General features: G+C 41.9%; 1 protein-coding gene across 3 annotated transcripts in view; it reads left to right on the forward strand.

The window, feature by feature from the left end:
• Positions 1–27,385, forward strand: part of TUSC3 (tumor suppressor candidate 3) — a 523,143-nt gene that overhangs the window by 424,598 nt on the left and 71,160 nt on the right. For all 3 annotated transcript variants that reach the window (XM_073583599.1, XM_073583600.1, XM_073583601.1), the window contains exon 6: positions 16,962–17,051. In XM_073583599.1, coding sequence (XP_073439700.1) covers positions 16,962–17,051 — 90 coding nt within the window. The remainder of the gene's footprint in view (positions 1–16,961; positions 17,052–27,385) is intronic.

Raw genomic sequence — 27,385 nt, forward strand, 5'->3', positions numbered from 1 at the left:
AAAAAGTTATGGCTCTTGAAAGAAGGGAACGAAAAACGAAAAATGCTCCGGTCATGAAAGGGTTAAGCCAATTTTGCCAAGCTTTGCCAAAATGGGTGGAGTTGGGGCATGATGCCACAGCTTGTCTAATTCATGTTCAGCTGTAACATTCGTTACACCAGAAATCGTTCTCCAGTCTCTGGAAGCACACACTTGTTGGATGTCCTGAGGATCCCCTGGCTTTCAGAGGACGTGTATTGCTGCAGAAATACTGCTCCTGTACTGACACCTCCCTCATCTGCCAACTTGGCAAACTTGTTGAGGTGTGCCAGATCAGATCTAGCCTCCCTGACACCGCCTTCAGTAACCCGGCTAGCAGCCTCATTTTTCTGCACCTCCAGGCTAGCATCCTGCCCCCTTATCTATTCCCGCCAGTACCTGCTCAGTGAGCAGCAGACTCCTCTCCATATTGACAGTAGTCGTTAGAGAGTCACAAACTGTTCATTTAGATCCAGTATCTGGGCTTCCAAATGTTCAATGTGCATACATCCACCACAGACGGCATACATGTGAGACATAATGTGCACCAGACGGCATTGTAAAAAAATTAGGACATTTTACTAATGGGGATTGCACAGACAGGGTAACCTAATTAGGAAGTTACCATTTGGTATCAGCTCAGTAAACTATGTGGCAGTGCTGGTTTACTGCAAAAGGCGACCTATCACGAGAGCTCAATCTGTCACTGTGAGGAGGGCTCCCTCTGCTTCCAGAATCCCACAATCCTGAAGTTTGGACCTGACTTTGGCTACAAATTCAATTCTTTTAGGGGGACAGTAGTAGGGGAAACTTGGGACATCTTCAGTTTAGAAAAAGTAGCAAGTAGCGATAAATTTAGAGAAAGATGTACCACTTTTAACAACTGCTCAATCTCAAGTCGATGGTGCAAAGTGGACGGGAGCATAGACCCCCAAAGTCCTGGAGGCGGAACTGAAGGAAACAAAAGAAGCTTCTGAACTTCATCAAAGTAATGACACCATGTATTAGTGAAGGGCAGAGTTTACCAAAAACCAGGTGGGGCTACGGTAATAGAAGAAAAATAACTAGAAGGGCTTTTTTAAATCTTTTTAATCAGCTAAAAAAGTTTCCAATCTGTCGATTACATTCCTATCCAGGGCATTTAAAGAGCATCTCCTAGATTTCCCCTCTTTTGCTATTGTAGATTATGATGCCAAATGATAACCACAAAAAATAACTGATCCCTTATGATCCGGCCTTTATTGTTTCCACTGCTCCTGTTGCAGTCATTTGCTTGCTTAAGAAGCGTAGAAATCATCGGTTTATTGGATTCGTTTCTGTTTAAAAAGCATCTGGATTAGTGCCGGAGTCTGCCATTTGCTCTGAGTTACACACCGTATGGTAAAGCATATTCCTGTTTGTTTATTTCCTACAAGTGTAATCTATACAAATGTCCACAAAATTAACACCATCTTCAATCCCTGCATGAAACTGCATTTCATTAGAAAGGTGTGATAAACTCTCGGAGCAATGCTCTTGAAAGGTAGGAAATTGGAATTGATGTACTGTATAAAAGCACGTAAGCTATTTATTCAGATGCAATGGGATCTACCCAACATGATTTAAACTTCTATTTTATAGTTTTGTTTTTTTTTAAACAAGTCAATTTTAAAGTTCATAAAATAAAGTAAGTTACTGAATCTTGCACAGTAATAACTTTCAGGGAATATAATGTTCTTCAGGAGAGCAAGCGAGCACAGTGCCAAAACAATAACGAAATCTGCCCAAAAAGCATGCTCACCTTATATAACAGGATTTTAACCCCTTAAGGACAGCCAATACGTCTTTTTACTGACCTGAGATGTAAGAGAATATCATCCCCTATACAGGTGACAATCCAGCAGCTTTCGGCTGTCCACTATAGCTAACCCCTTAGTTGCTGCTGTCAAAAGTGACTACATCAAATAAATGGTTAATAGATTGTGGGGGCTTCCGCTTTAATCTTATTGACACACTGAGACTATGATTGTGTGGTCCTGATGTTTGCCATAGCAGTTCATGGCCAAATAGCGGCCTTAGAGACTCCCGGCTATAGCGGTCAGTTCAGAAGTCAGCGACATTTAGGTGGTAAACAAACACTTTTTTATTCCTGCTATACCACTTTGCATTAATTCCTGAAAATCACCTGAAGGGTTAATAAACTACCTGACAGAAGTTTTTCAATATGTCAGGGGGTGCAGTTTTTAAAATGGTATCACGTTTGGGGTTTTCCAGTATATAGCACCCCCAAAGTCACTTCAAACCTGGATAGGTCCCTCAAAAAAATAAATTTTGTAAATTTCCTTGAAAAAAATGAAAAATGACTGCTACATTTTAAAACCTCCTAAAAGGCTAATAAAATAAATTAGCGTTTTAAAATGGTGCTGATGTAAAGCAGGCATGTGGGAAATGTTATTTATTAATGTTTTTGTGTGGTATGAACATCTGGATAAAGGAATAATCATTCAATGTTTGAAAACTGCAATTTTTTTACATTTTTGCCAAGTAAACACAAAACATATCAACCTAAATTTACCATTATCATAAATTATAATGTGCCACGAAAAAACAATCTCAAAATCAATGGGATTTGTTGAAGCATTCCAGAGTTATTACCACATAAAGTGACATTGGTCAGAATTTAAAAAATTGTCCCCGTCACTAAGAGGCTAATGATAATCGCAACGTATTTCATATATATTTCATGTTTAAACATTGCTTATTTCCCACCTCTGATCTCGTCTACCTCATACACACAGGAGGAATCCAGTGAGTATTTTGCATCATTATTTCTAAGCTAAACTCAGGAGAGGAACCTAAAGTGAGTAAAACTATAACCGAAAAATTTGTAACTTTTCCACATTATCACCAAGTCAAAAGAAGTTAGTTTTTGTTTTTATTTTATTCTTGCTGCTCCCATGAGTATGCTGGGATTTCTTTTTTTTTCTTTGCTTTTTTTTTTTTTTTTTTTAATTTGCTATATCGTTCCTGAGATATGAGCCTTTTTATTCAGTGCTACTTTTCCGGGCTTTCCAAGGTGGCATAGCACAACGGATTCTTTGGGGTCGTTTCGCTGCATTATTACCCTTTGAGCAACTCCCACTTGGTAAAGCCCATAAAAAGCACTAAATATAAAGATCTATACCTCTTGAACTCAGTAATGTTTTTTTTTTTTTTTTAATTACTCAGGAGAGCAGCGGGTGTAAAATAGAAGCAAAAACTGACCACTTTTGACCTTGGGATTGGACTCACTTTTGGTTCTGGCTTACAAATACTTGTAATGCAAAATATGCAAGTGTGAAAGGGACTGGTAGGTGTTTGATTATAAACAGATGGAGATAACTAGCCAAATTCACCTCGGCATAGTGGCTGCAGGTCACTATTTATTCCCACAGTAGTCCAGTAACTTCTTGTCCCTATATACAGTGCATTGTGAAAGTATTCACCCTTCTCCCATTTGGCATTTTTTGTGTTTTTCTACCTCATAACCTTGAATTCTACAGTTTTTTTTTGAAGGTTTACACCGAAAAGAACGTGCCTACAGCTGTGAAAATTTGGTTTTCTTTTTATTGTGAAGCAATCACCAAATAAGACATAATAACTGAAAACATCAGTGTGTAAAACTATTCCCGCCCTAAAGTAAGTACTTTATAGAGACTCCTTTTGCGGCAATTACAGATGCAAGTCGCTTTGAATAAGTCTCTGAGCTTCCACATCTTCCCACTGAGATTTTTGCCAAATCCTCAAGGCAAAACTGCTCTAGCTCCTTCAGGTTAGATGGTTTCCTCTGGTGAACAGCAAATCCCTAACAGACTTAAACAGGTTTTGCCCAAGAATATTCCTGTATTTCACACTATCCATGTTCCTCTCAAGTCAGAACATTTTCTCTTTCCCTGCTGCCGAAAAACATCCCCACAACAAGATACTGCCACCACCATGTTTCACTGTGGTGATGGTGTTCTTGGGGTGATGGGCTGTGTTGGTTTGGCGCCAGGTATAACATTTATCTTGGTGGCCAAAAAGTTCAATTTTGGTCTAAAACTGACCACAGCACATTCCTCTATACATTTTTGGAAGTCTCCCATCTATCTCTGGAAAACTCAAAATGAACCTAACAATTTTTTTATGTATGTTAAAGGCTTTTTTCTGTCCACTCTTTCATAAAGGCCATCTCTATGGAGTGTATGGCTTATTGTGGTCGTATGGACAGATACTCCAGTCTCTTATTGGGAACTCTGCAGCTCCCTCAGGGTTTCCTTTGGTCTCTGTGCTGCGTCTCTGATTTAATGCCCTTGCTGCCCAGACTAAAAGTTTTGGTGGGCGACTCTTTCTTAGCAGGTTTCTTGTGGTACCATGTTCTTTCCAGTTGATGATATTGGATTTGATGGTACTTTGTCCCTGACTTGTTTAGAGATCTCCTTGGTCTTCATGAGGTTGTTTGATTAGTGGTACCTCTTGCTTAATGGTGTTGCAGCCTCTGTGGCCTTTCAGAAAAGGTGTGTATATACTGACAGACCATGTGACATTTACATTAAATTTTTAGAGGCTACATATGCCAATTTTTAGTTACCGTATTTTTTGGATTAAAAGATGCATGTTTATCTTCCCAAATTTGGGAGGAAAATGGGTGGTGCATCTTATAGTATGAATGCAAGCTTACCGGGAGTTTGCGGTAGAGCAGGGTCCCTTCCTCAGGGAGACAGGAGTTGGAGAAGTGTGGTGATGCTGCGGCCTGATGTCGGCAGTGAGCAGAACGAAGTACATCTTTGGTTTCCAACATCATTGGTTTGCCATTTTCCTGAAGCCGTGTGCTGCCTCTAACAGCGCATCCACAGATTGAGATCCTAGCTCAGTCGAGCTCTGAATTGGCGCACGCATTGCCTCTAGTGGCCATTTTCCTGAAGCTGTGGGCTTCAGGAAAATGGCAGTCAGAGGCCACACGAGTGAAAATTAAGATCTCGGCTGGGTCAATTCGAGATCTCAATCTGTTCACACGCTGCTGGAGGCTGCTCAAGTTTTCAAGAAAATGGCCGCCGGGAAACCAATGATGTAATCTGCTCTGCTCACCGCCGACACCGGATCGCAGCATTGCCATACTTCTGCCGCCACTGGCTCCCTTAGGAAGGGACCCTGCTCCATGCAACGCACCCTGGTCTGCTTCACCAACAACACTGGGCCCACAGCATCGCCTCTCTAGGATACCCCCTCATCCTACCCAGTGCCCGCAGCATAGCCCCATTTCTGCCACTGACGGTTTCCTGAGGGAGGGACCATGCCTCCTTGTCCTGTTACCCTGCTCCATGGCCACCAGGCAAGAAACATTAAATTCGGACTGTAAGATGGACCCTTATCTTATGAAAATCTTTTTTTTTTCCACTATTTTCCACCCCTAAATTTTGGGTACGTCTTATGGTCCGATGAAAAACGGTATTTGATACCATAACTTTAATTTATGCCTATATATTTCTCACTTCACTTCACCATCTTAGACTATTTAGTGCTGATACGTCACACAGAAATCAGATTACGAAAATATTTAAACACAGATTGTAATGTAACAAAATTGGGAAAAAGCCAAGAGGGTGAATTCTTTTGCAAGGTACTGTAAATACAGCTGTGTAGCCTTTGTTACTGCTAGACAAGGAGGGGCCCCATAATGTAGAGCATGTGGTCAGGTATTGCAACGATTTGAATATTTGTTATATAAAGGAGCCCTTGATATGTCATACTTGTATAGCAAATCTTGTATATTCGGAAGAAGCTTTCATACACACATGTTCCTAGAGAACTCATAAGGGCACTACCGCATTTACTTTACTTGTAAGAACTGCAGAATCAAAAACACATTGAAAAAACTGTAGGGATTCAAGGTAAAACTGTGCAGTTTTTCATGCTTTCTTTTTCCACCACATCAAAATAATGCAACTTGTGAAAATACATCTAATAGTCCGGGACAGTTTGTTCCACATATTGTTCCACATAATCCTTCTGTAAGATCTGTTTTCTTTCCTACAAAAATAAACCTGGACATACACATGAGATAGGTATTACAAGTCACATAACTAACGGTCCTGCAAACTCATAAAAAGTAATGAAAATGGCTGCAAGTCCAGGCCTTCTGATTTCCATATTCTAGGACTATTCGATAATTACATCCACTAATTCTGCTTTGAAAGGATTTTATAACGAAACCTTTAGAGGTTTTAATTCACTCTTTTAACTCCTTGCTCATGTTGGGTTTTGGATTCTAGTGGGTTGTCTTATTAGTGATTGCCAGCCATTCTCATAGGAGTTTGTTTACAGGCAGTGCTGTCAATCAGTAGCACTGCCCACTGGACTCCTAAGCTCAGAGTAAACAGAAATTTGTATAAATAGTATACATACAATCATTCTGCTCTTTGCCTACTATTGTCCTTGGATAGGACTGTATGTTCAGTGTGTCAGATTCCCAGTCACCCAGCTGCTACTTGGTAGTGCTGTATTATACTGATGCAGCACCACCTGTTGGTTATGATTGGAACAACAAAGAGTATCCTATAAATGCTTGTAAACGGAAAAAAGGCGATGACTGTAGCAGCCAATTAAGTTTGATCTTCTTTGATTTAGATGATTTAAAGGTTATTTCTCTCTCTGCTTTTTATGACACAGATGAAAATAACTAATTCTAGGTTCTGGCCTCCAGATGTGGGGTTACAAAAATAGCCAAATTTTTCTGAGTTTGCGAATCTCCCTTAGAAATTATTGAGACTGTTATACTCAAGTAAACACGGGGTAAAAGGATCTATGAATTAACCCCCCCTGTTCCTGTACAGAATAAAGTGTCCGGTAACACAGGCCCTAGGGGCTTCAGCTCAACCTGGATAATCCTGCAGGTAAAACTATAGATGACCACTCGGACCTGTCTTCCTGAAAGGCCATCGAGCATATCTCATACCTCCTAAGGAACCAAGGGAGAGTGCAGCATAAGAAAGAAACCCCAGTAGTACACTTATCTGACTGTCCTAGATACCCTGAAATTGGAACAGAACTCCAAGCAAATCCAGGTTTAAATAGTAGCAACTGCAGTGTGATAGGACAGGCTAGATAACAAATAAATAACATCTGCTGTCCGAAATGAATGGACAAAGGGATAAGGTGATCAGCATCCAGACAGCGACAGAACCTGCTGTGACTCAGCAAACAGAGATGCCTACCAAAGAGCATAGACTAGAGGCTGCAGTAAATTAATCACTTCTGCTACACACAGGCGATGATCAGATCGCCTGTGTGTGTGTGTAGCAGAAATGCTCACTTGCTTTGAGCGCCAACCACGGGCTGGTGCTCATAGCATTCTTGGAATGACAACCATAGAGGTCTGCTACAGAACTCTGGTTGTCATGCTGACCCATCAGTGGGCCACAGATGGGTGGGATTAATGATGCGCTTTCGGTAAGCATGAGTTAAATGCCGCTGTCAGATATGGACAGTGGCATTTAACTAGTTATCAGCCGCGGGTGGATCATGTTTCCTTCCACGGCTGTTGTTGGCACGTCAGTTGTATGGATCAGCTGTCATGTGCCCGGAAAGGTGCAGGCTCAGCATTGGAGCCAACACCCAACAGGGAGAGTCTGACGTGGGCTTACTATTACACCCAACGTTGGAAAGGGGTTAAACCATGTCTGCTGTCTGGGACCTAGCAACATTGATTCCCATCCTGGCTATGAAAGACAGAAATAGGAATAACACTATAATAATTGATGGACACAATGTTATTAACTTAGCATTTGAACCAAACAACGCAACCAGGATGTCCTGTTGTGCCGGATGTCATTTATCTCTTGACACTGGGTATGCCATTCACCTCCTGATGAACTTACACCATGGAAGGGAACACGTTATCTGGTTGTTACTTTAGTCTATTGTGATTGGATTGGATTTCATGGGCTCCTAAGGGGGCAACCTTTATTGTCTGGTTGGTACTAATTGACAGACCACCATTATACAGTTGTGGCCAAAAGTATTGGCACCCCTGCAATTCTGTCAGATAATGCTCAGTTTCTTCCTGAAAATGATTGCAAACACAAATTCTTTGGTGTTATTATCTTCATTTAATTTGTCTTAAATGAAAAAACACAAAAGAGAATGAAGCAAAAAGCAAAACATTGATTATTTCACACAAAACTCCAAAAATGGGCCAGACAAAAGTATTGGCACCCTCAGCCTAATACTTGGTTGCAGAACCTTTAGCCAAAATAACTGCGACCAACCACTTCCGGTAACCATCAATGAGTTTCTTACAATACTCTGCTGGCATTTTAGACCATTCTTCTTTGGCAAACTGCTCCAGGTCCCTGATATTTGAAGGGTGCCTTCTCCAAACTGCCATTTTTAGATCTCTCCACAGGTGTTCTATGGGATTCAGGTCTGGACTCATTGCTGGCCACCATAGAAGTCTCCAGTGCTTTCTCTCAAACCATTTTCTAGTGCTTTTTGAAGTGTGTTTTGTGTCATTGTCCTGCTGGAAGACCCATGACCTCTGAGGGAGACCCAGCTTTCTCACACTGGGCCCTACATTATGCTGCAAAATTTGTTGGTAGTCTTCTGACTTCATAATGCTATGCACATGGTCAAGCAGTCCAGTGCCAGAGGCAGCAAAGCAACCCCAAAACATCAGGGAACCTCCGCCATGTTTGACTGTAGGGACCGTGTTCTTTTCTTTGAATGCCTCTTTTTTCCTCCTGTAAACTCTATGTTGATGCCTTTGCCCAAAAAGCTCTACTTTTGTCTCATCTGACCAGAGAACATTCTTCCAAAACGTTTTAGGCTTTTTCAGGTAAGTTTTGGCAAACTCCAGCCTGGCTTTTTTATGTCTCGGGGTAAGAAGTGGGGTCTTCCTGGGTCTCCTACCATACAGTCCCTTTTCATTCAGACGCCGACGGATAGTACGGGTTGACACTGTTGTACCCTCGGACTGCAGGGCAGCTTGAACATGTTTGGATGTTAGTCGAGGTTCTTTATCCAACATCCGCACAATCTTGCGTTGAAATCTCTTGTCAATTTTTCTTTTCCGTCCACATCTAGAGAGGTTAGCCACAGTGCCATGGGCTTTAAACTTCTTGATGACACTGCGCACAGTAGACACAGGAACATTCAGGTCTTTGGAGATGGACTTGTAGCCTTGAGATTGCTCATGCTTCCTCACAATTTGGTTTCTCAAGTCCTCAGACAGTTCTTTGGTCTTCTTTCTTTTCTCCATGCTCAATGTGGTACACACAAGGACACAGGACAGAGGTTGAGTCAACTTTAATCCATGTCAACTGGCTGCAAGTGTGATTTAGTTATTGCCAACACCTGTTAGGTGCCACAGGTAAGTTACAAGTGCTGTTAATAACACAAATTAGAGAAGCATCACATGATTTTTCGAACAGTGCCAATACTTTTGTCCACCCTCTTTTTTATGTTTGGTGTGGAATTATATCCAATTTGGCTTTAGGACAATTCTTTTTGTGTTTTTTCTTTTAAGGCAAATTAAATGAAGATAATAATACCAAAGAATTTGTGTTTGCAATCATTTTCAGGAAGAAACTGAGTATTATCTGACAAAATTGCAGGGGTGTCAATACTTTTGGCCACAACTGTATAGGCATACCTCCTTTGGTTCACAAATTAACATACCCTGTACACACTATTCTTCCTTTCTAACCACCTCATCACACCGATTTTATTATTGACTGTATGTCTCTTGTGTTCTGATATACAGCTAGGGAAATCTAGACTGTATCCGGGGTGAGCCGACGTTGAGCGAGGGCACCACATTGCGCTCAAGCTTGGGTGCCAACCTCCGCTATAAGGAAGGGTGTACTTGGGTATAATAGGGCCTCATAGGGCTTAATGTTATTATCCACCACACAATTCTATTACTGGACCGGCTGGTTGCAGTCTTTAGATAAATTTGTCTGTGCTATTATTTTTAATGGTTTAAATAAAGTTTAGTTTTAGGTTATGGTTTTCATGTTAGACTTTGTAGAGATCAGCTGTCATGTTCCCAGAAAGGTGCAGGCTCAGCATCAGAGCCCGCACCAAACAGGGAGAGTCCGACGTGGGCTTACTATTATGTCCAACGTCAGAAAGGGGTTAAACCACCTCTGCTGTCTGGGACCTGGCAACATTGATTCCCTTACTGGCTATGAAAGACAGAAATGGGAATAACACTATAATAATTGATGGACACAATGTTATTAACTTGGCATGTGAACCAAATAACGACAGAAGGTCTTATGCCTTTTGGCAGTATTACGGATGATTTTTCTTCCTTAACTTCCCCGTGGTGCATTTTCTGGTCAGTTTCCTCTTCGTACAGTCTTTTATGCACTGACACACATAGTATAATGTGTCCCCTTGCAAGGATATTTTGCTTAGGGCAATGAGAGAAATAAAATATATTTATATACAACGTTATCAAACCAATTCCCAAATTATTTCACGCTTTCTAATCGTCAAGTAAAATTATGAAAAGTGACTGTTTTGCCTGAATTTACTTTTAGAAATAATTGCATTGCACTCATTTATGGCCATAGCGAGATTGAATGTGACACTGGCTGGTTGTACTGTTTGGAAATGTGCTAGATTGAATTAGGGATTCGGATGGCTCCATGATCTCCTTGCTGTGAGGTGCGGCACATTACGGCACTCGCATTGCTCCTCTTATCATTTAGTATCTTTCGAATAGCTGGTGAACTTAGACACAGCGCACCAAACTGGAACATCACCACAGGAGGGTAATATACCCAGAGAAATGTGTCGTTTGTATTGTTAAATATTTGTTTGTTAGAAAATATTAACCCGTTATGGTCCATCCACTTTTAAGCCTTCTTTCTTTTTTCATTTGCTGCTACAACAGTCATTAGATTTTATTCTTCTATTGGCGTCTGTTGAGAACTTGTTTTTTGTTTTTGTGGTGTTTATTGGCATCATTTCTCAACATACTGAATGCCAAATAATATATTGTATTCATATCCAAAATTCAGAAGCACCTTCTTTGAAAAAAACTTGCATCAATACAGCATACCTCCCTTTTTCAGGATCTTTGAAGAGAATCTGTTTTGCAGTATATTGCTACTCCATATGAGCTGTCATGATGTAGGAGCAGAAGTCCTGATTCCAGCAATGTATCACTTGCTGGGATTCTTACTGAAGTTTTCATTCAATTGCAGGTTTTTCTAATGCAGATCTAGCAGTGCTCTGAATGCTGAGCTGTGTATAACTCCACCCACACCGCTGTTTGGCAGCTTTCTGTGTACATTGCGTATGGGCAGTGAAACCAAAAGGAGAACACTGAGTATATGGTCAAAGAAAATTCTAGAACATAGGTTTAGGTAAAAAAAAAAACTTTAATTGGACAAACATTGGCATATGGTGGCACTAAAGAAAAAGAGTGCCTGCACTTGCATGAAAATTTACCAACAATGATTCAAAAATGAAGCAAGGACCACACAGTTAAAGTCCATGCAAAAGTCAAATCAGATGTAAACAATGAGTTGCTCACTGCCATCAATAATGACTTTACCCAGCATAGAAGGAAGTACTCCATGAAGTTGGTAACCCTCATAAAAGAGCACCAGTTGCAAGAAAAGGACAGATTATCTATAATGTAACACTACCAGGAGATGTGGATTGTATGCATGTCAGAAAAGACTAACTCAATATATACCAAATGGTCACAGAAGCCGTGTGTCATGCCTCTGTTGTCGGGTGTCTCGGGACCAGGGGCTCCTTCCCTGTCCCTACTGCAAGGGCATCCTAACTCACCCTGTTCCCCGGATTACTTCTGATGGTGAAGACGCTAGGGCCACGTACCTTGCCTTAGCTATGGAAGCCGTCTTCAGTCTGTACCCTTCCCCCACTCAGGGAAGAGGGGAGTAGTGATGTACTGTAATACACCAACCAGACTAACAAATATACTTACACAAACAACAGAGGTAAACATCAGGGAGTAGAGGATGGGGTAAAACCAAAGTATGAGAAGGAGGGGAATTAGCACAAACCTAAAACCTAGCAACAGTCTCATATAAATCCACCAAATCCTACTCAAACAACAGCCAAAAACCACCATCTCCTAACCATGCAGCATAAGATAGCTCTGGCAATGAGAGCGAGCCAGGGCCCAGATTATACAGTGGGGAAAAAAAGTAATAAATCTTGCCAAATCAGACAAGGTGATTTTCTGGATTTGTTTTCTCATTTTGACTCTCATAGTTGTGGTCTACCTATGATGTCAATTACAGGCCTCTCTCATGTATTTAAGTGGGAGAACTTGCAAAATTGGTGGCTGACTAAATACTTTTTTTTCCCACTGTATAGGAAGTGGGAGTGGCTAACAGTGAACAGCTGAAAACTTTAATGCAGGAAAGATTCCAAAAACTTAGCAGAGTAACCCCTGCTCTTCTAAAATAAACCTGAACCATTTAATATGAAGGTGAAGTACTTCTAAACAGTGCAGGAGTAGGAGAAATCAGATGCTGCGGTCTTCTGACCCCTCTCTGTCGCGGTAATCCCGTGACACCATGCATACCACTGGGGCTCAGATCTGTACCATATGTTAGTACTCATTTACAGTTGACAATATGGATGATTGCACCTGAGAAGTATGTGGTGTAGAATAAATAACTGAGTGCCCCATAGATGCCCGTAGAATGCAAGGGAAAGTATGGTGTGGCAATGGAAGAGCAGACATGAGAAACCAATAAAGATCGGTGTGTGGAATTACCTGTGTTGTAAACGGATCAATTTCGGTGCACACCCCCTTCTTCCACTGTGTAAGCTAAGTCAATCAGTAGTGGGGGCGGGGTTACACAGTGCTCATGAATATGGTGGGCTACATGGCAGAAGGTTGACTAGTCCTCTAGTGATTATTTTTGGTCAGAAAACAGTAATTGTATTAAAAGTACAGCAAGCAAGCCAAGCAAGTGATACATGCTTACAACTGCTTCATTGTAATGTGGATTTTGGCATCAGGTTCTATGGTTCGGTGAAGATCTGTACAGAAGAGGTCTGGATACACATGTTGAGAGAATTATACTGCCTCTGTACAAATCCCTTAGTTACACCACACATGGAGTACTGTGTACAGTTTTGGGCACCGATGCTTGGGAAGGATATAATGGAACTAGAGCGAGTACAAAGGAGGGCAACAAAATTAATGAAGGTGAAGAGGGAACTTACGATACCCAGAGAGACTAGAAAAACTAGGTTTAGTCTAGAAAAAAGACAACTGAGGGGCGATCTAATAACCATGTATAAGTATGTAAGGGGACAATACAAATATCTTTCCGAGGATCTGTTTATGCCAAGGAAGATGATGGTCACAAGGGGGCATTCTCTGCATCTGGAGGAGAGAAGGTTTTTCCACCAACATAGAAGAGGATTTTTTACTGTTAGAGCAGTGAGAATCTGGAATTCCTTGCCTGAGGAGGTGGTGATGACGAAATCAGTCGAGGGGTTCAAGAGAGGCCTGGATGTCTTCCTGGAGCGTAACAATATTGTATCTTACAGTTATTAGGTTCTTTAGAAGGACATAGATCTGGTGATTTATTCTGATGGAATATAGGCTGAATTGGAAGGACAAAAGTTGGCCTTGCTAACTATGTTACTAGGTTAGGTGCACTCCAGAGCCGGCTGTCAGTCAGAGCTGGGGTGTTCTTACAGTCGCCACTCTTAAGGTACTGTCACACTTAGCGATGCACCAGCGATCCCGACCAGCGATATGACGCGGTCAGCATCACTGGTGCATCGCTAAGTGGTCGCTAGTGAGCTGCCACACAGGCAGATCTCACCAGCGACATCGCAGGGGTCGGGGGTCGCTACTTACCTGTCAGACGAGGCGATCCTGACGTCCTCCCGCCCGCATCCACACGTTGCTCGTCTCTACAGCAGGAAGCCCCAGCAGGAAGCCGACGACGAGAAACGGCCCAGGACATTCTCTTGCGATCAGCGATAACCAGCGGGGGAGCGGTCGGAGGTAAGTATCAGACATAGCGATATCGCTAGCAATATCGCTGCTACGTCACAAAAACCAGTGACGTTATAGCGATATTGCTAGCGATATCGCTTAGTGTGACAGGCCCTTTATTTTCCATGGCGGAAAATCGGCGGCTCCCGGGAGCAATATAGTAAATTTTCTCCTGAGTACCACTCTTTCGGTACAGCGGCCAGGCAACTTCATAATGCTATTAACCTGCAGGATAATAGTGTTATCAGATATGATCTTTTCATACATTGTGAAAAATATCTGTAATCTGACCTGCATTGAGAATTTTAAATCTGCAGAATGTCGGTGTATGCTGGGAATGGTTGTGGGTTGTTGTAAAGTTACCCTATCGAGATCAAACGACAAGTTTGGAGTAATCCTTAGAAAAATCCATAAGTAATATAAACGAAAAGAAAAAGCTGTATGCTTTTTTTAGGCTTCAAAGCCTGCTCTGATGCAGATCTCAGTACGACGCAGACTGCCGTGATATCTTGCTGCCTTATGTTCCAAAAGTCACTTAGGAGACATCATCCAAAATGTCAGGTTGCACAGAGAACTGCATCAGCAGAGGTGGCAGAAGACAGAATCACCAAGGGAGGGGAGTATTAAAGATTTGCTTGTTTTTTTGTTGTTGTTTTTTTGCATGCTGCACATGGAAATCAGCAGTAAGATCTGCATCAGAATTTATAAAATTTGGTATAATTTATTACTGTGAATTTTCCAACTGATTTGTTGCAGAAATTTCCATTGCAAACTTTTACATTTCAGCGGTCCCTTACAAAAAATACTTCCTTCCCCCTAAAAAATGAAGTATAAACTGTTTCACTTCACACTACAAAACATATGCCTACCATTTCCTTATGAAAAACAGGGCCATGGCGAGGTCAGAATTGGTGCAGATTTGATACAGTGTCTTTTTAATTGTGTTTTTAGTGCTGAAATGCTGGGATTCTAGACTAAAACTTACAACTGGCTCCCCAAGGAAACCAATAGGGAAAAAATCTACTAAGAACCTCACTGTTTAACTGTGTCCGTAAAGGGGGTATCTGGGACATTGCAAAAACAAAAAATGTATCTAAGCACTAACAGGCAAGTAATTGCAACTGTACCTGCCTGTTGTGCACAGCGGCGTTCTTCTCCGGCACAGAGCGGTCACAGATATCTTGTAGGCTGGAAGTGGTAGTGACAGGGGCAAAGTTTGGCCCCGTGGATGCATGTTTTTGGCAGGGCCCTTGGCTGCACTCTCAGCTATACAGCTCTCATAGCGGCCCTCCATTCAATTACAAAGAAGGTTAAAAAAGTTGTCAAATGTCGAAATGTAAATCTGTCACTCTGAGTTGATAGAAGCACCCTTGTTACGGGTACTACTTCTTGGGGCAACATTATCTCTGGAGGACCCAGCCAACACAAATGCTGTAATCTGTTTATTTCGGTGGACTTTATGTAATTACCTGTTTCCCTTGTAGTGGCACCAAAAAACTAGAAAAAGATGTGTGTATTAAGGTGCGATCAACCCAATGATAATAATCACAATATTTCAGAAAGATATATACAAATACAATTAGATTTTATTGACACAAAAAAATACAAAAAGTGACATATTTAAAAACATTTAAAAGGACCGAAACCCTCTGGCCACATAACAACAATACCATCAAAAAAGTCTAATAATAAAGACCCAGTGCTCTCCTCCTCCATTATGCCAGACAAAAAGGGATATGTGGAAATGACAGGTTTATAGGCAACACACTTTAAGAGTCATATATTAATTCTCAATAAATAGATACATGAGAAAGGAAGATATATCTCATATCATGCAAGTGAAGCATTTTGTGCAAATAAGCAATAAAGTGCTAGATGAAAAAGCAATATTGTTAGTACAAACTAAGCAAAATAAATCGCATGGTACAACTATAAGTCACCAATAAGGAAAAAACCATGGAGCATTCCTACAATATTGCTTGCATTGATCTCAAGGGGGTTTAGTACACACATCTTTTTCTAGTTTTTGGTGTTCATATGTATGTGTGTGGTTGATGATCCCCATTTAGGAGAGTAAAAATTCTATTAGTGCCCTCAAGCTTCTCGCTTTCTCACCCTTGTGGTGGCACTGGAGCAAAATATCAACTGATGGAACCCAGTGGGAAGTGATTGCTCAAAACAGACAGACCTTTTAAAGGGAATCTGTCAGTAGGATCAACTCTCCTAAGCCGTATACACAGTCATGCAGGTCATAGAAGGTTGAATAAAATGTTTTCTTGTTATCCATGATCCAATGTCTTATTCCAGACAAAATCCATGTTTTTCTTGATATGTCAATGAGCTGTTAATATCTATTGGCCAGTCACAGATCTCCCTGAGAATCTGTCTCCAGAGCTTATCTTAAATTAACGGACTGTCAGTCATTACATGTCTCACACTCCTTTGATGTAACATAATCTCTGAAGACAGAATCTCAGGGAGATCTATGTCCGGCCCATAGATCTTAACAGCTTATTTACGTATTAAGAAAAACGTGGATTTATCTGGAGTAAAACATCCATCTTCCCTGTTATTCTGTCAGAAACACTCGTGGATGATGCAGGAGCCGGCATCTTTGCATTACTAGTGGTTGTGTCACACACAACCACATCATGCGAGCACAAATTATTTGTACCTTCATTGTTTTACTTAAATAAGACCCTATTGCGCTTTCTGTTTTTTCATCTGACACCACTGGAACGGCGCCGCTGCAGAAGGTGAATTTGGCCTGGTTTTTTTTTTCTTTGTTTGCTTGTCTTTTATTTTTAATTAGGGTCCTGAATTGATTAAGCTGGGCAGATCCAGTAATGGTAAACTACATATATACTAAATGCAGTTTCATTGTTGTATTGTAACATACATGGAAATATTACATTAACATGTTTTGATTTTGTTTTAGTGTGTCGTATTTGCAATGACATCCGGACAAATGTGGAACCATATACGTGGACCCCCTTATGCACATAAAAATCCACAAAATGGCCAAGTGGTGGGTATATTCTCATTGATTTAAACTTTTTTTTTATTTTGTAGATTTTAATGGTTTTGTCTCTTTGGGTTATAATGGGTCTTTTTAAAGGGAACCTGTCACCATGAAAATGCAGTCCAATCTGTAGGCGCTATGTTATAGAGCAGAAGGAGCTGAGCACATTGATGTGTAGTTGTGAAAAAAGATTCCTTATGATCTGGGTTTTAGATGAGTCATTGCTTTGCACCTGGCGAATGTCCACTATTTGATTTACCACTGTTCCAAGAATTCTCTATTAAATTTAACAATTCTTAAGGCTTCCATGTAAGATAAGGGGCCTTTACACATAGTGATATCGCTAGCGATATTGCTAAAGCGTCACCGATTTTGTGACGCAGCAGCGATATCGCTATGTGTGATACTTACCTCCGACCGACTCCCCCGCTGTCTGTCGCTGATCGCGCGAGATCGTGCAGCTCCATTTCTCGTCGGGAGCTTCCTGCTGGGCTTCCTGCTGGTGCTGACGAGCGACGCGTGGAGGCTGGCTGGGAGGACGTCAGGATCGCTGCGTCTGAAAGGTAAGTAATGACCGCTGCTGCGTCCCTAAATCGCTGTGAGATCTGCCTGTGTGGCAGCTCACTAGCGACCATTTAGCGATGCACCAGCGATCCTGACCGGGTCGTATCGTGGTCGGGATCGATGGTGCATCGCTAAATGTAAAGGGGCCTTTAGACTACTGTCTGCTTAGCCTAGTCATATTGATGGGCACGGCTGATAACATTTGGGTAGTCCTCAAACATATTAGGTTATGATGACAGATAATGCCAGTAGGGATACAGATCTGGAATTTTCCTTTTCGACATACCATTCCTTTTGTTTTCTGAGATAAACTACTGCCAGATGAGTCTGACAGCGACTCTCTCATAGAAAATGTATGAGTGGGAGTGGAGTTGTCATTGCCCTGGCATAGTTACAGCCACCATTCACTGTGTACTGAGCGGCGACTGAGGCCAAGCCTCTATGACTGAAAGCTCGAGGCTGCCAGGAGGTATAAAGTTAATTTCCTCTTGGCAGCGGGGCTCTCAGTGCGCTCCGAGCAGCTTCAGAACGCTATTAACCTGCAGATTAACAGCGTGTTTTTTTTACATAACAGATTCCCTTTACCTGTATGAGGGCTCATTTTTGAGGTGGGGGTTGTATTTGTCAGTGGCATCATTTTTGAGATACATATATAGTATGAACTATTTTCTGTAGGTTAGTACGATCATGGCAATACCAAATTTATATAGTTTTATGTATGTTTTTTATTTTTGCACTTTAACTACACTGTTGGAGGCAAAATAATTTGTTTTGCGTGACCATACTCTGAGAGCCGTAAGATTGATGCAATCATGATAATAGTAAAAGGTATGTCACCGCACTAAATGGATATACAGTTGTGGCCAAAAGTATTGACACCCCTGCAATTCTGTCAGATAATACTCAGTTTCTTCCTGAAAATGATTGCAAACACAAATTCTTTGGTATTATTATCTTCATTTAATTTGTCTTAAATGAAAAAACACAAAAAGAATTGTCCTAAAGCCAAATTGGATATAATTCCACACCAAACATAAAAAAGAGGGTGGACAAAAGTATTGGCACTGTTCGAAAAATCATGTGATGATTCTCTAATTTGTGTTATTAGCAGCACCTGTAACTTACCTGTGGCACCTAACAGGTGTTGGCAATAACTAAATCACACTTGCAGCCAGTTGACATGGATTAAAGTTGACTGTCCTGTGTCCTTGTGTGTACCACATTGAGCATGGAGAAAAGAAAGAAGACCAAAGAACTGTCTGAGGACTTGAGAAACCAAATTGTGAGGAAGCATGAGCAATCTCAAGGCTACAAGTCCATCTCCAAAGACCTGAATGTTCCTGTGTCTACCGTGCGCAGTGTCATCAAGAAGTTTAAATCCCATGGCACTGTGGCTAACCTCCCTAGATGTGGATGGAAAGAAAAATTGACAAGAGATTTCAACGCAAGATTGTGCGGATGTTGGATAAAGAACCTCAACTAACATCCAAACAAGTTCAAGCTGCCCTGCAGTCCGAGGGTACAACAGTGTCAACCCATACTATCCGTCGGCGTCTGAATGAAAAGGGACTATATGGTAGGAGACCCAGGAAGACCCCACTTCTTACCCCGAGACATAACAAAGCCAGGCTGGAGTTTGCCAAAACTTACTTGAAAAAGCCTAAAACGTTTTGAAAGAATGTTCTCTGATCAGATGAGACAAAAGTAGAGCTTTTTGGGCAAAGGCATCAACATAGAGTTTACAGGAGAAAAAAAGAGGCATTCAAAGAAAAAAACACGGTCCCTACAGTCAAACATGGCGGAGGTTCCCTGATGTTTTGGGGTTGCTTTGCTGCCTCTGGCACTGGACTGCTTGACCGTGTGCATGGCATTATGAAGTCTGAAGACTACCAACAAATTTTGCAGCATAATGTAGGACCCAGTGTGAGAAAGCTGGGTCTCCCTCAGAGGTCATGGGTCTTCCAGCAGGACAATGACCCAAAACACACTTCAAAAAGCACTAGAAAATGGTTTGAGAGAAAGCACTGGAGACTTCTAAGGTGGCCAACAATGAGTCCAGACCTGAATCCCATAGAACACCTGTGGAGAGATCTAAAAATGGCAGTTTGGAGAAGGCACCCTTCAAATATCAGGGACCTGGAGCAGTTTGCCAAAGAAGAATGGTCTAAAATTCCAGCAGAGAATTGTAAGATACTCAATGATGGTTACCGGAAGCGGTTGGTCGCAGTTATTTTGGCTAAAGGTTGTGCAACCAAGTATTAGGCTGAGGGTGCGAATACTTTTGTATTGCCCATTTTTGGAGTTTTGTGTGAAATGATCAATGTTTTGCTTTTTGCTTCATTCTCTTTTGTGTTTTTTCACTTAAGACAAATTAAATGAAGATAATAATACCAAAGAATTTGTGATTGCAATCATTTTCAGGAAGAAACGGAGTATTATCTGACAGAATTGCAGGGGTGTCAATACTTTTGGCCGCAACTGTGTAGCAACAAACAAAAGCAAAAAAAAAAAAAACAGTAGCAGAAGGATGATAGATAGCATAATAGGGTGAGGACACTGTTAATAGCAAACAATTGGAGATATCCCTTTCAGTGACCTCATCCTATTTTGTTTTCTGCCATCTTTCTGCTATTTTGTTTTTTTTTTGCTTGTTGTTATATATCCATCTTCCATCTAGCGCAGTGACATACTTGTTACTGTTTTTGGTTTTCCATCTCCTCACACCACCAGGTGCTTTAAGTATTACCCTTCAAAGTGTGAGTAAGCACGGGTGTCATCACATCTTTACAGCATGCCAATCGTGATAATATACAATTTATAGTTATAGTCTATGGGTTACTTCTTTCAGATAAAAAAAACTTTTTTTTTTCTTTTTCAAAAATAATTTTTAAGGGGTGAGGGGTGTGACGGATTGCACAGGGGAAGAGGATGTCGACTTTGTTAACCTTGGGGCAGGGGAGAGAAGGACCCAGCAGGCATCAACTCTCTGGCGCCACCACTTGCCCCAGGTCGGTCAGGGACCTGCACTGAGGCAAATAGTCGACGGAAAGGCTTCCCTTTTAGGTACGAGTTATTGAGGCGCTGCCAGTGAGGGGGGATATACATCACCAGTCCAGGCTGGGGATATATATATATATATATATATATATATAAACCTCCCGGCCATCACTGCCAGAGTTCCTCACTAACACAGTATGGTATTCTGCCACCAGTTCCTCGTTTGACCTAAGCTCCGTCCAACAATGGGCTTATATCAGGTCAGAAACCAACCCGGGTAGCGTATAGTTGACCAATGGAGCGTGCAGACGTGGGGATTCGTGTATTGAGATAAAAGCAGACCAAGATTAATTTTATATTTAATTGCCAAAAATGCGCGCTAGAAATATACAGGTATATATTTACAAGAACAATATACAGGTAAACAGTCAGGAGTATAGTACAAAGGTAGGGTATAGATAGGTTGCAATTACTGTGTTATGTAGCATGTGAACACAGGAAAGCGCTGATGGATCACAGGTCCAAATCTTAGTTACAGGCTTTCCTGGCTGTGTCAGCTAACGTATCCTCCTGCCAGTAGAAAACTGAGTCCAAAATGGCGGACTGCCTTATTTCTCCTAGGCTGTTCCCTCCCACACTCTGCTGCCACTCCTAGGCTGGGCTGCCTCCCTCCTCCCATGTCTGAGAATATGATTTTCTGTCCAGAATGGTGAATGGCCTATAACTTTCCGCCCGAAGTTCTGAATGGGTCGGCGGTGCTGCCACTGGGTTTCGCTAGATTTTATCTGCGCATAGAGACTAAATATGCCTACTGTATGTAATTCCTGTTAGCTATGCTTCATAACTCCATAACACAGAGTGCTACACAAGGCTGCCGGACACGAGCGTGTGGGGGAAGAAATGCTGATTCGGATTATGTGCTAGTCTCAGAGATATTGCATTCTGTTATTATAGGTCATTTTCCAGATTCAATACCTCAACATGGATCAACATGTTAGGGCAAGTTAGGATAGGATATGGGTTGAACTAGATGGACATAAAGTCTTCCTTCAACCTTAATAACTATGTTACTATGTTACTATGTTAGAGCCTTGCTGTGACTTGTGCCACGGTGTCTCCATGTGCTTGAGTCAGACAAAAGGATTCAATTTGCCTGTAGCTGCAGAGAGCTCATACCCTGGTGCTAATTGCTAGTCGCCCAAGCTTCAAAGAGCTTGTTCCTTGGAGTTAATTGAAGTAAAACAATGCATTGCCTTCTATGGCCTGGAAGAACGCAAGAGTGGGGGCACATTCCAGGAGTAGACAGAGATGTCCTGAACCTATAATCCAAAATTGATTTTCCCTCGTCCCTCAAGGGGTGTTACCATATTCCGAGACCTATGACTTGTTCTTATTTTTACATAAACCGTTTTATAGAAGCTTATTTATTGTGGGACCAACTGTAGTTTTGATTGCATTCTATTTTTGGGTGACATTTTGAGCTCTTATTTCATTTTTATGTGAAGCTGGATCAGCAAAAACCAGCAGTATATTACCCTGATGTGTTGAAAAAGAGATACAAAGTTCATTCAAAATTTGTAGTATAAAGTCCCATGTGAAGTGAGAAATGTGATGCTAGTCACTACTCATGGACAGACCATGAAGCAGAAAAGTCAGCAGTTCTGAGGTGAGTACCAAGAGAGAACATAGATGGCCAAATGAAAAGATGAAGGCGTAAGTCAGGTCACAGTCCCGGGTCAATAACCAGAGATAGCGCATCAAAAGCCATAAGACAAGACAAAGAGATAGTCAGCACACCGTCCAAATGGTCAGGCAGCAGAAAATCAGAATTCAGAGCAATAGAATCAGGTTAACACTCACTAAGAAGCACAAACTACATCTGGCAGGGATCAGGGGCAGACAGCTCAGTTAAGTAGCTGGGCAATCACCAGAACACTGAACACCTGGGGAAAGTCCCGCACCTCCCAGTCATAGATTGGACAGCTGAACTGTCAATCAAAGCACCGACCGCCCATCACAGGATTGGACAGCCAAGCTCTCAATCAAGACACAAGACAACTCAGCAAGACAGTTTCCATAGAACAGCATAGCAATCACTCACTAAGTGGAAGAATTGTGACAAGAATATTCCTAGCTTTCCCCTCCTAATTGGAGGATTCAATGGCAAATCAGTGTTCCTACTGCTATAGTTTCCCAAGCCGGGATCGTCTGGGTGCATGATGATGATGATGGTTCGCATGTTCCTGTGTTTTTAGAGAGGAGAATAAACCATGGATCTCTGGCAACTTACACAGCTTCACTGTCCTAGAATGACACAGCACTATTGCATAGTCAGTATGCATTGCCTTCAACAAAGGTGTGACATGACCCTGCGATGGAAGCAGAAAAGGAGATGATGATCTCTGTAACATGTGTCACAGTACCTCTTTTCTCTATACCATTAGGGCATAGATGTTACTTGCCGCCACCTGGAACGTTTCTTCAGGCCTTCCAGTAAAGCAGGTATTGCAAGGACCACCTCACCCAGCACTCAGTGACCATTTTCTCATCATACTCTCTATTGCCTTCAACTAATATGGGATGGAAATTACCAGCATCATAAACAGGTGAACAAAATGTCTGTTTATGGCAGAAATTGACACAGGATATCAGACTTCCAATCTGTATTACAAATAAACATTAGAAATCTTTCCTTTCAATGTTAACACTAATTAAAGGGTCTTTTAGACTCCTACTCACTGATTAGGAAATCCTCATATACTTTAGCCAAACTTCTGTATTTAAACATGTGTAATGGTCATTATGAAGGGAAGAGCAGGGTTAGTTATGAATGATGGATCCTTCTTATTAGTGGTGCATAGAGGTATTAACTGTCCTTGTAATCTTGCCTCTGCTGATAAGGAGCCTGCTGAAAACTCTTCCTGAAATAACAGGCAGTACGAATCTAAAATAATCCCAGTAGACAGTGTGAAAATTGCAAGATACTAATTTTGTAATTTTGTGTTTTAACACAGGTCGCAAAATGAAATATAAACATTGCAAAATTAATATATATATATATATATATATATATATAAAAGCAAAAACTTGATTTGAAGAAAATGTTTCCCTTTAAGAAAAGTGTCTGTTTACATCAGGGGTGGGGAATCTGTTTTCCTCCAAGGGCCATTTGGATATTTATTCCATCTTTCGGGGGCCGTACAAACTCCGCCCACAAAGCACATCCTGACTCTGGCACTGGTGTCAGGACATAATCTTTCATTGTATGCGCTTCAGTATTCACTAGTGAACACTGCATGTGTGTGCTAACAGCAAGAAGAAATTAATGAGTTGGTGGCAAAATACAATTCCCTGCCCAAGCACTACGGTCCCTGAGAATCTACCCGGGGGCCTGATAAAAGGTCATCGAGGGCCGTAAATGGCCCGCGGGCCTGAGGTTCCCCACCCCTGGTCTACTTAATAAGCTCAAACTAATGTTCTTTCTTAGCTTTTTCCTCAACCACATTTATGATGTGCTGTATAATAAAATTGTACATAGTAATAATGAAAATTGTGGACTATTACTTCACATGTAGAGTGCTTCCTATTACTTAAACAAGTATTAACTACGCATGCGAAGAATCCTTCAGGTCTCTCGTTCAGGATATTAAACTACAGTTAGAAATTCACGTAAAGTATAATAAAAAGCCTTTGGACTTTATTCAGATGGTTTTGAATTATGACCACATGCCTTAAAATTATAAATATGTTTAAAAAAAAAAGTTAAAGATCCCCAAGCAATTTCTGCATAGAAAACTCCATTACACTAGCGAGAGCACTGTTCAGATCTTTCTTTTACAGTCTATCCACACCCTATCACTGGAGTTCCCTAGGTCCAATATGTTCTGATTTCCACTCCCTTGTTCCTTTGCTGTCAGCTTATCCTACACCGAATCCCCTGCTAGTAAACTGCTTTCTTCCTCCAAGTGTCCAAAGTCAATAATTAATTTCTCTTGTCCTTAAAGGTTTCCAAACAAAGATAAGGCCTGTCACAAACATATCTTACAAACTTCCTTGATGTGGAGCATCACATTGGCTGCCAGAGTACATCACTCCCTTATAAATCAAACATTTCATTTATTTATGTCATGTTTTACAGAGAAGAAATGCTCTGAGAAATGTTCTCATTTTCAAGCATGTCCCATGTACATAATATATGTGGCTCCTTTTTCTTATTCCATTACTAAGCATTAAACATCAAATTTACTAGGGTGTATTTTCCGACTTTTCAAGTAGCTGCCTTAAAGGAGTATTAAAACTAGAAATAAATGATTGCATTAAGCAAGATTTCCAGTTGCCCTGACTATTGTTGGCCTGCAGCACTTCTGAAGATCCTGCAATGCTTAGTCTTGTCGGAGTCCTACAGAGACCATGGGCCTAAAGGTCCCGTTTCACATAGCGACGCAGCAGCGATCCCGACAACGATACGACCTGTAAGGATCGCTGGTGCGTCGCTACATGGTCGCTAGTAAGCTGTTAACAGGCAGATCTCTTCAACGACGCAGCAACGATCCGGCGATCCGTATAACGACCTCGGCGGTCGTTGGTAATTTGTCACACAGCAGCTATTCTGAACGATTCCAGCCTGCGTCCCTGAGTTCTGCGTCGCCAACGAGGTCGCTCGTCGGCGTCAAACACAGCGATGCATGCTGGCCAGCGAGACGCCAACGATCAAAAAATGGCCTGGGACATTCGAACACGATCAGCGATATCCAGCGGGGGGGCCAGTCGCCACTATGTGTCACACGTAACGAGATCGCTGTTGCGTCACAAAATCAGTGACGTTTCAGCGATCTCGCTAACAATCTCGTTATGTGATACGGGGCCTTTACTCTTCCGTTGATCAGTTCCATTTTAGCTGATAATGTGAAGGATAGAGGTTTACAATCTTTTCGCTAACTGCAGATGGGAGAGGCTCCTGCTGCGGCCAGTGACAGGACTAGGAGGAGAAGAAATGGTGACATGGTTCAGCTCCTGAGACACAAGCAGAAGGTTTCTTTATATAGTTGTTTATATTTTGCTGTAATATTACCAACACTCCCAATGTTGGGTCCCTGTATATGGAGCTGACTCAGGAGCTGAGCACACACAATACCTGGTAGATGCTGGCTGTGTAACACTTCTTACAGAAGCATGAAACCGGACCCTGGCTGAATGAACTTAGCCATGTATGTTTAATTCAAAAATGCCAGGGGAGGAAGCAAAAGACTGAAAACGGACATTACAGCTGATTTTTTTTATGTGAGGTAAAGCATTTTCCTGCCTGTTTTAAAAATGTTTTACTATGAAGAGGAGGATGAATGAACTCATGGAGATCAACATCCGACACTGCGGAGACACCATCACGTGTTTCTCAACGCAGTGATTCTAGAGCACTGCCCCCATCTCTTATGGGAAATATGTAAAACATGCAAAACAGAAGCCGCTGAGACACCATCACGTGTTTCTCAACGCAAGCAATGACCAGCCAGGTCTTTGCCCGGGAAGGAACAACCACGGGAAGGGCAGTCTCCAATGAAGGAAACCACCTATACCAAAACATGGTATCCATCCACATACAGCTGTTTCGGGGTATTGCCCCTCATCAGTGTGGAGTAGGAAACTGGCTGGTAGGAGCAATGCCTAGTAAAAAGACTATGAAGAGGAGGATGAATGAACTCATGGAGATCAACATCCGACACTGCGGAGACACCATCACGTGTTTCTCAACGCAGTGATTCTAGAGCACTGCCCCCATCCCTTATGGGAAATATGTAAAACATGCAAAACAGAAGCCGTGGAGACACCATCACGTGTTTCTCAATGCAAGCAATGACCAGCCAGGTCTTTGCCCGGGAAGGAACAACCACGGGAAGGGCAGTCTCCAATGAAGGAAACCACCTATGCCAAAACATGGTATCCATCCACATACAGCTGTTTCGGGGTATTGCCCCTCATCAGTGTGGAGTAGGAAACTGGCTGGTAGGAGCAATGCCTAGTAAAAAGACTATGAAGAGGAGGATGAATTAACTCATGGAGATCAACATCCGACACTGCGGAGACACCATCACGTGTTTCTCAACGCAGTGATTCTAGAGCACTGCCCCCATCCCTTATGGGAAATATGTAGGCATTGCTCCTACCAGCCAGTTTCCTACTCCACACTGATGAGGGGCAATACCCCGAAACAGCTGTATGTGGATGGATACCATGTTTTGGCATAGGTGGTTTCCTTCATTGGAGACTGCCCTTCCCGTGGTTGTTCCTTCCCGGGCAAAGACCTGGCTGGTCATTGCTTGCGTTGAGAAACACGTGATGGTGTCTCAGCGGCTTCTGTTTTGCATGTTTTACATATTTCCCATAAGGGATGGGGGCAGTGCTCTAGAATCACTGCGTTGAGAAACACGTGATGGTGTCTCCGCAGTGTCGGATGTTGATCTCCATGAGTTCATTCATCCTCCTCTTCATAGTCTTTTTACTAGGCATTGCTCCTGCCAGCCAGTTTCCTACTCCACACTGATGAGGGGCAATACCCCGAAACAGCTGTATGTGGATGGATACCATGTTTTGGCATAGGTGGTTTCCTTCATTGGAGACTGCCCTTCCCGTGGTTGTCCTTCCCGGGCAAAGACCTGGCTGGTCATTGCTTGCGTTGAGAAACACGTGATGGTGTCTCCACGGCTTCTGTTTTGCATGTTTTAAAAATGTTTTACCTCACAGAAAGCAATAGCTGTCCTGTCTGTATACTCTTTTGTGTCCTC

The sequence above is a fragment of the Dendrobates tinctorius genome, unplaced genomic scaffold (genome assembly GCF_039654945.1).
Source record: "Dendrobates tinctorius isolate UK_male_01 unplaced genomic scaffold, ASM3965494v1 ptg000079l, whole genome shotgun sequence".
NCBI lineage: Eukaryota > Metazoa > Chordata > Amphibia > Anura > Dendrobatidae > Dendrobates > Dendrobates tinctorius.